Genomic DNA, 13,063 nt, shown 5'->3' with positions numbered 1-13,063 from the left:
CCGTAAAACACTGTAATTTTAGTCATATTTTTCTGCACAATTTTACTATAGTCCTGAATTCTAAAATTCCTATTTTCATACTAGTGATACCCGTTGTTAACGTCATGGGGACACTCGTTGATGACGCCACCGGGGTACTAGGGTCGCCGTTGATAATGCCATCTAGACACCTAATGATCTACCCCCGCCACGACAATTACCTGCTGTCCATGGAATTTATTCGGGTAATTCCGGCTTGAGACGTCATTGGGACCCCATTGATGATATCACAAGGATACGTGTTGATGATGGCATCGGATTACCATCTTCATACCTTCAATATCACAATCTGCATATTTTGGATAAAAAATTTCTTCCAAAAATGTATGCGTCAGCAATATTATAGTATCAATATCATTTTTTTTTATTTTTATTTTTTACTCAGAGTCAGATCAAAAGTTATTTTTGAAAGAAAGGACCCCGCACACCTCTTATGGGATGCTGCACCACGACCGATTGCCTTCTGACTTATGTATTTCGATTCTCCTCAAAAAGCTGATCAAAAGTTATAATTGCGCCAACTTTCTACGATGCACCGTTTTCACAAAAAATCAAAGCAAAGATTCAATTATTCGGTGAATATGAATAAAAAAGAACAAAGCATTTGAGGACAGGCCCGATGTAAATAAGGAAAAAACGTAGCGCGTGTCCGTCTTCGTATCTGTACCTGCCGACTCAGGGGCTATCTCCCTCCCGCACTCGCCCGGTAGACGTTCAGACTTTCCTGTTCTTATGCTCCTCAAGAATCTGATTTGGATGGTCGAGCAAAACGGCGTACGGAATTCGAGATAAGACTGCCGCTCGGTGCGGGAGTCCCCATGATTTCCTTGTTGACACATAGGCGCTTGTCAATCGAGCACTGAAATGAGGTACATCTTTCTAGCTTCTTATCACCGAATAATTGAATCTTCTCCTTGATTTTTTGCGAAAACGGTGCATCGTAGAAAGTTGGCGCAATTATAACTTTTGAACACCTTCTTGAGGAGAATCGAAATACATAAGTCAGAAGGCAATCGGTCGTGGTGCAGCTTCCCATAAGAGGTGTGCGGGGTCCTTTGGAAAAAAGACAGGTTTGCATAAAGTACTAACCGGCCATGATGGCACTTTATGAATGCCTTGTATCCGCGCGGCAGGATTTGAGGTGTGCGATGGTTTCCACTTTTCACCAGATTTAGAGGGCCTCTGCAAAAAAAAAAAAAATTGTGAATTGAATGATTGAATTTCTTAATTTTAATGCAATATTTCAAAGAGTAGGAATTGCAGTTGGCGTTCGAAAATATCTACGATATCACCACTCAGGTGACACAGTGCGATGAAAATCTTCTCTGGGGAAAAACAATTAAATACGAAAGAAGAAGAAGGAAAGAGAAAGAGGGAGAAAAATATTAAATGAAAGGAGAAGAATAAGTGAGAAGGCAGAAGAAGTAGACAGAGGAAAGAGGAAGAAGTCGAAAAAAGAAAATGAAGAGGAAGACATAAAAAAGATGGCGACAAAGATTAAAAGAGAAAGAAGATGAAGTGAAAACAAGCAGTGAACTCCAACACAATGTATTGATAAGGCGCGTATATCGCGCGTAACTCGCATATATCAACCCCTTTAGTTTTCATTTGCAGAGATTTCAAAATAGGCAAGTAGCACAACAAAAGAATCCATACGATCCAACACTGCGAGGTCAACGACGCACTTGGACGAGACCGTGTATTGTGAATGTAGAAAGCCATTCGAACGAGTTTAAGTTTTTTGATCTGCCCCAAGCAAAATTAAATCAGATTCTTAAAGAAAAGTGCTACGTAATAATTTAAGCAAAGAAAGGAAAAATTCTGTTGAACTCCTGAAAGATAAAGTCGATTTAAAGGTATTTTGGGGTTAAAATACCCAAATCGCAGGTATTATAAATCCCGTTATATTATTGAAAAGAAATTGACTCGATATGAATGCAATTGCTTTAAATATGTCTTGATTTTGTTAGGTATTTTAAACGTATTTCCATGCAAAGAAGTTCAACCATGTCCATGCTTTATTCACTCATGAATTGAAAGTAAGATATCTACATCCCGAAAATCTACCGATTTGCCGTAAAGAATTGCAAAGACTTGATATACCAGGTCGATGCACCCACTCGTTGAATTTACCAACCAATTTCGTGAGTGCAAATATGTAGAAATCGATTTGAAATAGTCATTTTGGGTGCATTTATTTTCCATGAAACAATAACAATTTCAATCTCGAAAAACCATCAATTTTCATTATAAAATCAAAAAAATCGAAATGTGTCGACTCCCTGACGTAAAAATTAGATTCTACGTGTAAAAATACTTACGTATCGATATGCTGAACAGAAACCATGTGTGGACACAGTTAGCAGTCCGCGGCAACGTCAATTCAACAGAATAACGGCAAAAATTAGATCGAATTTTAGCCGCCTTGCCTGCCTCTCCTCGTAATTTACAAACCGTTCCTATACTCATCTCAAAATTTTTCTCAGAGCTTTGTGTTATTATCACCTTCCATTTAAATCCCGGTTCGATGACCGAATCGGCTGCACAAAAAGCAAGCTATTTTTGAAAGGTTCTAGGTATGAGAAATTCGTGATATTATCGGCTCTCAGGAAATCACCCCATGGCTAAAATTGGTGGTATAAATGTTTGAGTGCTTAAAATAATCGATTCAAGAAACTAAGGCATTAAACTATGGAGTCAATTTCTTTTTAATAATATAATGGGATTTACTACCAGTGATTTAGCTATTATAGCCCCAGAATACTTTTAAAGCGCCTTTGCTTTCCAGAATCTTGACGGATTTTTTTTTTTGGCTTTAACGACTCAAGAGACATTGTAGTTAAAAAATATAAAGAATTTTCGATTTTGACAACAACAAAAATGTTCGTTCAGGCACACCGTGTATTGTATGGAGTACTGCTGCTATTCAACCCTTGTCTTCGGGTCAAAATTCTTACAAGGAAGCCCTTTGCAAGAGGCGAATTTTTTGTAATTTCTCCCAATTTTTTCTCCGTTATATAATTGAATTGCTTATTAAATATTGAGGTCAATTATATTTAATTGTAATTTATACATTTCTTTTTTCCCCTTCATTTGTCCAATCTAACCAACAGAAGAAGCCAAGGCCGACATTGAGAGCTCATTAAATTTCAATACTAAGCACAACAAGAGCCTAACCGAGGCTTGACGACCTACTAGGGCAAATCTCCCCGGATACATGCTACCAACTTGACAGATATTGCAAAAAGTATACCTACCTGAAAATGAAATTTGACCGTTGGATACAATTGAGCAAATGCGACTTTTTTCGTTCAGACACTTTCAGTATTAATTTTGGGTTTCCAAGAGAGATTCACAGCGATTGACTGGTCGATATGTATTTGTAGGCGTAGGTAGGTAATTGTTCAAAAGATACATGAAAAGAAATGTCAGTACCTCTCTTATGCCATGTCCAATGGAAACATGGAACCATTCAATACATGGAACCATTCAATTCATGAAAACATGCATTTTTTGCGATTCATTACTTTTAGCTTTAGGTTAGGGTCTCCGTAAGAAATTCTTAGATAGAAGATAGCTAACATGTGCTTTTAGGCGCATAAACGTTTCATTTTGACAAACATTTATACATAATCGCAGTATGTAGGTGGAATCTATTTGAAATCTCGATGTTTGTTTACTGATGGTATTTTTCTCCTCTAACCACAGCTGAAAGCATACCTACTTCATATGGGGATGGAATTGAATTTGTTCTATCTTTTGACACTTTTGAATTAGAGCAAAACGGGGCCAAACTCTTTCAATGAGAGAGGATTCTCGCACACTATGAAGGGACACCAAGGACCGACTGAGAGCAAATTCGAAGTCACGTCGAGTACAACGTGTTGTGATAAAAGCGTTTAATTCGTATGAAAAAAAAAATCAAGGAATAAATGGAAGTGCCGTCTCGTTCTCGTTGCCCGCACGGCAGTTTTTCCGTACTGATGATTGCGTCTAAAGGTCTTACACAACTGGGTTTTACAATTGTTACCTAATTTCTGCCTGTCAAATGCAGAACGATTGTCTACGGCCCAGACGAAATAAGACCGGGGAAAGAAAGGGACGGGGAGAACCTGGAATCTTAGAGAGAGACGTTTTTATTTTTAGAAAGCATTTTCCCCAGCTATTTCTGGTTTCAGCTTTGGGAAGGAATAATTGTATCGTCTCATTTTTTTCCTATTGGGGTAATAAGTAGGTACACATCGACGGTGTAACTACCAGGCCACTTATCTCGTCTGCGGCGTTTAAAAATCTTCGCTTCCATTCTTTTTTGAAGGTGAATGAATTAATATCATTTCTCGCAATTTTCACAGAGTTTTCTTCACTTGCATACAGAGGAAAAATCACCAAAGTTTTCAAGAGTTGAGTAGTTTTCCTTTTGAAAAATAAAAAATGACAGAAAGTCTACAACGTCGCAGACGGAGATTCGTGTACGTGGTCTGGTAGTTTCACCGTAGATATTTAGGTACCATTTTTCAAGGGTTCGCATTTCTAAGCAGAGGCGGATCAAGCAAATTGGCAACACCGGATTTTCTCCACTTAAAGCTATGCTAGGTAGTAATCGATTCTTGTCTGAGCACCTGGCCCCTCCAAGAATCTATACATTTCCATATGTTTAAATGGAGGAGAGGCAATGTTGCCAATTTGCGGAATCCGCCAATGTTTCTAAGTCTAATAGAGCGCTGACCATTACTTATACCTATGGCAAAACACATCCCTAACAGATACTGATAGTAGGGCCCACGAAGGATGATCCCTGAGCCGCGGGTATTTCTTGGAAACACAGGCAACAGCGACACCCCCGGCCACCGGGACCGACCCTCAAGCTCGAGCGACAATGCCGAGCCGAGCCACAATAAAAGCCTATGAGTTTATTCGCCCGATTTTTCAGGGATCATCCTTCGTGGGCCCTACTATAGCATTTTTTTATCTATTTCGGGTAGAACCACTTTGATTTTTATAATTCTACGACTGGAATGCCCTCACAGATTTTTATCGCGGTGTGGCCGCGGCCAGAAAACAGCCCAGGACACTTAGTCGATGCGTGTAAGATTATTAGATGTCAGAGGGGTGAATCATTAGTTCGTTTTTACAGAAACGCCTCTAGAAAGGTCCACCCTAGAGATGTAAAATGAAGGAGCCTCCAAAAGAATGAGCCTTTTCGGCCCCTATTCGGGAACCCGGGATTTGATTCGTATGAGGCCTAGATGAAACCTGATGAGACAAGCCTCGCCAGTAAAAATTATAGCTTGAGTATTTGTCTGATTTCGGAGATAAGATGAGGTCGGGTAACTGAGCAAGAGTTCGAAAAGAAATGTCAAAATTTCAACTTCATGATTTTTCTCCCATCATTATATTGACAGTAGAGGCTACTTTTTTATGTTTTTAAGTAAGTAGGACACGGAGTCGAAATGTAGGATGAGTCAAAAGTCCGATTTCATCCTCAATCGGACGTACTTATTTCCATCAGACAGAACTATGTGCAGAGGGAAAGATGGGGTGTGCTTGTTCGTGCTCGGGCCGTAAGAATGAATGGGGAAAATGTAGCGCCAGTGCCGAATCCGCCGCTCCAGTTGCGGGGCTTCAGCTATAATTCATGAGCCCTGTCCACAAGGCTCTAGATACATGCCCATGGCTCATACACTGTGCGCATAGTTCCATTTGACAGAACGTGAAATCCCGCTTCTCCAATTCAGCAAACGGAACTGTAAGCCAATTAAGTGCGGCACCCATGAGCCGTGGGCATGTATCTAGAGCCTTGTGGACAGGGCTTATTAGTTACAGACCGCCTTCCCGATCGTCGTTGCCGCTGACGTCACTGGCGCTTTATATTTCCCATTCATTCTTATGACGGAAAACGCTGTCGAGGAAGGTGCATTGTGCATAAAGCACGCCGGATCAAATGAAGGGGCCAGAACGAGAAACGCATTTCTGCACTTAAGCCGGAGATACGCGAAAAGAGATCTACGGTTTTAGATGACTTCCCGTTTTTTTTTCGATTACCATCGCTCTTGCTGGCAGATAGACAACGCATCTTCAACAACACGTTGATGAAGCTAGGTAACTCAAGACTGTCAAAAATCGAGATACGCACTTCTGCACTTTCACCATCGATTTACGATACTGAATTACTCCACATCAACCTCACTTTCATTTAAAAAATTCTGCCCCACCATAGTTGCCAATGTGCCTATCCTCTTCTTTATTGGTAGAATGAAAAACTAAACATAGAATGTTGAAACCCTCCAGCTTCTTTTAAAGTACAAGTAAATTTTGATCTAGAAAATATACCTACATTCATTGCGCCTTGAAATAGGAAGTATCTTATACGTGAGGGTGTTTAATATTAAACAAATTGATTAAATCAGTAAAAAATAAATTAAATAAGAATCTAAATTTAAACAAGCAGTGAATTCCAACACGATGTGTTGATAAGGCGCGTCATTAACTCGCACATATCAACCCCTTCAGTTTTCATTTACAGAGATTGCAAAATAGGCAAGCAGGACAACAAGAGAATTCACGATCCAACACTGCGAGGTCAACGACGCACCTTGACGAGACCATGTATTGTGAATGTAAAAGCCTAGCCATTCGAAGCGTTCATAGCGTTTAAGTTTGTTGATCTGCCTCAACCAAAATCTTATCAGATTCTTGAAGAAAAGTACTAAGGAATAATGTAAGCAAAGAAAAGAAAAATTCTGTCGAACTCCTGAAAGAGAAAGTCGATTTAAGGGTATTTTGGGGCTAAAATACCCAAATCACCGGTAGTATAAATCCCGTTATATTATTGAAAAGAAATTGACTCGTTATAAATGCAATTACATTAAATATGTCTTGATTTTGTTATTTTAAACGTCTTTATAAGGTTGCGGGAATGGGCGTTCCACTCGTTGATGGGCAGACCCTTTATACTCTATGCTTTGCCGATGACCAGATCGAAGCAGCTCAGGATGAGGAAGATGCAGATTACATGACGCGGAAGTTGGTCGAAGAATATCGGAAATGGGGCATGGATGTTAGTGTGTCCAAGACAGAGAAGCTGGTCGTGGGAGCAGCGCATCAACGGCAAAGCATAAAGCTTGAGGATGGACGGCGCATCGAAGAGTGTGACGAGTATAAGTATCTCGGTGTTTGGCTCGATCAGGATGGAAGGATGGATAGAGCAATTAAGGACAGGATCATCCAGGGCAGGAGAGCCATCGCGATGCTGAACGGAGTGCTCTGGGATCAGAGCATTTCAAAGGCAAACAAGCACCGGATATATGACGCCATCGTTAAAAGTATCGTGCTCTATGGTAGTGAAGTGTGGCCTTTGACGAAAAGAACGCAAGAAATGTTGAGGGCAACTGAAATGGATTTTTGGCGGCGATCTGCCGGCATTTCGAGACGGGACGTGTCCGTAATGAGAGAATTCATCGGGTGATGAAGGTTGAGAAAGATATCGTGCACGACGTCATGTCCAGGCAGTTATGCTGGTATGGACATGTGCAAAGAATGTCGGAGGAGAGGTTGCCCAAACAAGTTTTGGAATTGGGTACCACCTGGGAAGAGGCGACGGGGACGTCCCGTAAAGGGTTGGCGGCAGGGCGTTGACGAAGAGATGTTGCGGTGTCAGTTGCCCGAGAACCTCTGGGAAGACAGGCATATGTGGCGTTTGGGTGTCGTAGAACGCCCCAGTGCGTTGTAAAGCGACTTCATATATATATATATATATATATACAGTTTTTTACGAGGTATCGGTCACTAATATTTTTTTTGTATGGATTTTTCCATACCAAAAAAAAAAAAAAAAAAAAAAAAAAAAATTAGTGACCGATACCTCGTAAAAAACTGCATTTCATATAAATGACGGTCAGAACAAATCATTTGATATATATATATATATAATATATATATGTGCGTAATTCCATGCAAAGAAGTTCAACCATGTTGATGCTTTATTCATTCTTGGATTGAAAGTAAGCAATCTACATCCAGAAAAACTACCGATTTGCCGTAAAAAATCGCAGGAACTTGATATACCAGGTCGATGTACCCACTCTTTGAATTTACCAATCAATTTAGTGAGTGCACGTATGTGAAAGTCAAAATGCTATAGTCATTTTGGGTGCATTCATTTTTCATGAAACAATTGTAAGTAATTTCAATCCCGAAAGACCATAAATTTTCCGTATAAAATCGAAAAAATCAAAATATGTCGACTCCCTGACGTGAAAATTAAATTCTACGTGTGAAAATACTTATGTATCGATATGCTGAACAGAATGCCCGCCTCTCCTCGTAATTTACAAACCGTTCCTATACTCATCTCAAAATTTTTCTCAGAGTTTTGTGTTATTATCAGCTTCCATTTAAACCCCGGTTTGATGGCTGAATCGGCTGCCCAAAAAGCAAGCCATTTTTGAAGGGCTCTATGAGAAATTCGCGATATTATCAGCTCTCAGGAAATCACCCCATGGGTAAAATTGCTGGTATAAATTTTCGAGTGCTTAAAATAATCGTATTCAAGAAACTAAGGCATGAAACTATGGAGTCAATTTCGTTTTAATAATATAACGGGATTTACTTGTCTTCAGGTCAAAACTCATACAAGGAAGCCCCTTGCTAGAGGCTAATTTTTTGTAATTTCACTCCATTTTTTCTCCTTTTTATAATTGAATTGCTTGTCACATTCTGAGGTCAATCATATTAAATTGTAATTTATACATTTCTTTTTCCCCCTTCATTTTATTTTTTGTTTGGAGAAGTTTTCTTCTTCTTTTCGAGAGGTTGATTTCTTCGGATTTCTAATACTGTAACTTCTCTTCTATTTGGCCGATTTTTATGAATGAGACCTCTTTTAATTCGTGTTTTAATGGAGAGTAAGGAAAAAATTGCTAAAAACTCGCGAAACAATTTTTTTTTGAAAATTGGACGAATCCTAGCGTGACGGTGAAACGGTTAATGGAGCGTAAGTAATTGGGCGAGGGGCTGAGGATCCCGGCCTCGCTTGGCGACCGTCATTAGCTATTGCGCGTCGAGACGCCGACGAAGTGATCAGGAGCGTGGGGAAGAGAAGGGTAAGTGGATTCCTGTATGAGCCACGTTTAGCTACTGGTCTAATGAGTTTCAAGGCTCATCACAGATTGCACTTACACAGATTGCACCATCAGAGCAGTGCTACCAAATTTTGAAAAGGATAACAGGGGTGTAGAGCTCTGTCAAAGCAATGTTTTGCTTATATATGCATATTTTAAATCAGCGCGTCGCATTCTTAGGCTTTTTTTAAAAAAAACCAAGTAACGTAGACTCTTGGTATTCACTGCACATAAACTAGAGAGCCCTCGAATGAGAAACAACTTTAATTCATAATTATTGATGGATAAATAAACTTTTTACACGCTTTGGAAAATCTCAGAAGTTCGCGGTAGTCACTTTTCGGTACGGAACTAAGGGACTCGGTTATTGTATCGAGTGGGGGGTCGAAACGATCGCAAAGGCGGTATACTACGTATACGCGCCAAAAAATAATACACAAGAAATAAATAAAATCGATGGAATTAATTAAATACATTCAAAATGAATACACTTAAAGAAAAATAAATAAAACAATGAGCAGAAAACATTTAAAATAGAAATAACATTCTTAAGAAATATAAAGAAAATAAAGAAAAATTATATATAAAAGTTTAAAAACATATTTTTTTTTTTTTTTTTTTTGCGTGGATTTACTAGAAATGATTTTTTCGGCATTAATACTTGTTGGTTTTTTTCTTTTTTAAAGTTCAAACATGTAAATAAGTGTGTAAGTTTTATGAGTGGTTAAAGTTTGTAGAGTTCAAAGTTTTTAAACTTGGTAACGAGTGCGTATGATTGCGCCTAATCCCTGAACATCAACCGATCAAACGGGGCCCTATGTTTACCAAATTTCTCGAGCATCAAACCATCGTTTATGGACACTGTGCCTACTTCAAAACCTTACACTGTTGCCAAGTTAGGATATCATTTTCATATTTATCACTCGGACCATTGCGGACTTCCGCACCTCCTGCTGGCGGAAAATTACATCCAAATTGGAGATGCACTAGGTATGCAGAATATCAACCAGTAGAGTTTACACTAAATAATTTTGTGGTACATTGTATCAGTGAGTATGCCAGAGATCCAACCCGATTTGGCGTAGAAGCGCAAAAAAAAAATTGTAAAATCTAGTTGAATCACTAAATATTAACAGGGCACAAGTCCAATTTTTGGCGAAATTGAGTTAGGAGCGGATTCTTATTCCTCATCGATAGACGCATCTTCTGTCAAAAAAGGCACTTATCCGCGGCTTTTAAATACGTTAAAAACAGCTGAAAAAAATCACCAAATTCGAAAAGGGCACATGTCCGAGACATGTGCCCTTTTCGAACCTTTGTGCGCGGATCAGCTGGTGTGGAAACATAACCTATAAATTTCGGAATCCGATTCTACCACGTGTTTTCCAATAGAACAAACTTACTATTTTTGTCAGCTCTCTGTTGACACTTTAGGACTTTATAATTTAAGAGACGACACCATTATGTCGTATGTTCATCATGAAAGAACTGCCCGCAAGACCCCAGATGATGTGAGATCTAACGTTATCCACTATGATGAACATTTTACTGGTGCTGATATTCAAGAAATTGATGAATTGCATTTATTTTGTGATAATTGCGGGGGTCAAAACAAAAACCACGCTCTCATGCGTGCTTTAATGTCCTTGGTTGAAACAGAGAAAATTAAGACGCTAAAATAATTATTTCCTCAACGTGGGTATTCGTAGGTATCTCCCTTACGACCGGGCATTTGGGCTTATAAAACGTAAGCTCAGGAGAACAGACAGACTGTATACTATTGACCAATACGTTGATTTGATTCTCAAGGCTTCAAACATTGTTGGGAAACTTGGAGTTTTTTTAATTGACCAGACCATAATGTTCGACTTCCAAGGATGGTTCAAATAATATACCATTTTACGCTGGTCCCAAGAAACCAGAGTGGTCGTAGGCAGCAAAAAAAGGAAGATACATTTTTAATTTCCACCTATCATCAATTTGAGTGCACGACAGAGAACTTCATGGTCTTAAAGGTTTCTGAGTGCATTTCGGGTCTTGTGCGACTTAGTCATTCAAACTGAGAAAATCGAATGTAATGCCACTTCGTTTACCCACAAAACACTTGTACACAGGGGCTGCTCCTATTGTTGATAAGAAGATGGCAGATCTGGAGAAGTTGAAGTTGATCTCCTCTGAATTTAAAAAGTTCGGGGCAGACATTTTTTGTTAACCACGGAAACTAGTGTAACTCGAGAAGAGCGAGTCCATGGTAGGCAAGAAGAGTAGCATTTAAGATATTTTGTATCTCTTGTCAGCTAGAAGCTTGAAAGTAAACATTTTGTAAAAAAATTGGTTTAAATTATTAATTAACTGCTTAGACCTGTCATCTTAGCCCGTTAAATACAAAAGGGGCACAAGTCCAAACTTTTTAAACGGCTGCCAATGGGCCAGTTACTAATAGGTATTTTCAGATAAACGAACCATCATTAGGTATACGCAGGCTGCCGTATAGAATCCAAATTTAAACATAAAAATTTTCAAAAGAACATCTACCACGAAATAGACAATTTTTTGCGTCTCCTAAACAATTTGGTTTTCTGGGCATGTGCCCTTTTTGTATTTAGTGATTCAGTTGTGACCAGCGGTCCGGTCGTAAAAACTTGAAGTACCTAATAATTTTTATTTCGGGATATCTCGAAAAAGTTCACCTTCATAAGCAGTCGTTTCGACTACCAGGCATTGATAAAAACCCAATGGAAATATTTTTTTCGGGGTTTTACCGAAGACTCGTAATTTTTCCGTATGCGTTCAAAAAAAAACTATTGGGATTTTAATGGCTGCCTCTGACGAAACAACTACTTACTACGACTACTACTACTACTACTACTACCACTACTAACTACTACTACTACTACTATCTACTACTACTACTACTACTACTACTACTACTACTACTACTACTACTACTACTACTACTACTACTACTACTACTACTACTACTACTACTACTACTACTACTACTACTACTACTTATTTATCGTTTATTCTCGTTTTGACGCTTTTCGGCACTTGGCGGCTTTTCCGTTTTTGTCCCAACATGCATGTGTGTTAAGTAAAAGGATGCCACATAGTGGGAGAGGCATACATCCATTAATCAGATGATTCCATGACGGGGGTGATACCGTGATAAGGGTGGATGGAGGTAAGAAAAATCGCGATCCATATTTCATGGACAGCTCCTAAGAATAAAAAGCGTTGCAAAGAAACTGTCCCATGCCCACCTCCAAAGCGGTCTGCTGACTCAAAATGGAATGATCCCAAACCATTCTTACACGCCAAGACATTACTTTCATAAAATCGAGCCCACAGTGTCAGATCCTCTATTTTCAGTTAGCAGTTTGGCAGTAAAAAGTTTTAATAGGTACCCTGTTCAAAGATTTAAAAGTAACATTTAGAGAAAATGGACCCTCTCCATTTCTCTCAAAGTTGAAGGATATACAAGGATAAGTCAAACATATTACAGTCTACGTGAGTTCTACGATCATCCAGTTTAGTTAGTGTAGGTATCATTTTACTGGCATTTGGTCTTGTTGTTCGCCAACAGTCTTTTAAGAAATTAATTTATGACATGTACTATAGCTGTACCACTGGCTCAAAGTACTGAATAAAAAATTATCATTATTATTAATTGTTATTATTATCTTTTCCTGAAACTTAGAGAGGTCTTTCCCTCCGGGAGAGCTTTAGTGTCAATGCATTGGGTAGGGGAGAGGCTTGTACCTCCGGCTATGGTTGTACCTTGGAATAAATTTGATATTTCCCTCCATAATAGCGCCAAAGTGCTCTTATCATGAACTAAGGTTGCCTGACGTGTAACAAAGCGATTCATCTTGAAAAATTTGCTCTGTGCCATCATCTCCGTC

At 39.0% G+C, this 13,063-nt stretch overlaps 1 protein-coding gene across 10 annotated transcripts in view; it reads right to left on the bottom strand.

Moving 5' to 3' along the window:
* LUBEL (Linear Ubiquitin E3 ligase) overlaps positions 1 to 13,063 on the bottom strand; it is a 197,029-nt gene that overhangs the window by 154,377 nt on the left and 29,589 nt on the right. For 9 of the 10 annotated variants that reach the window (XR_011900886.1, XM_072306495.1, XM_072306497.1 and 6 more), the window contains one exon: positions 1,129 to 1,221. Coding sequence is in view for 5 of the 10 variants with exons in the window: in XM_072306493.1 (XP_072162594.1) it covers positions 1,129 to 1,221 (93 nt within the window). In the remaining 5 variants the exon portion in view is untranslated. Of the gene's footprint in view, positions 1 to 1,128; positions 1,222 to 3,296; positions 3,429 to 13,063 lie in introns of those variants that run through there. The other variant, XM_072306498.1, reaches the window with a different exon arrangement.

Source organism: Bemisia tabaci, chromosome 1 (genome assembly GCF_918797505.1).
Source record: "Bemisia tabaci chromosome 1, PGI_BMITA_v3".
NCBI classification, from domain to species: domain Eukaryota; kingdom Metazoa; phylum Arthropoda; class Insecta; order Hemiptera; family Aleyrodidae; genus Bemisia; species Bemisia tabaci.
Note: the sequence above shows the minus strand (reverse complement) of the source record. Positions and strands in the feature narration are given on the sequence as shown.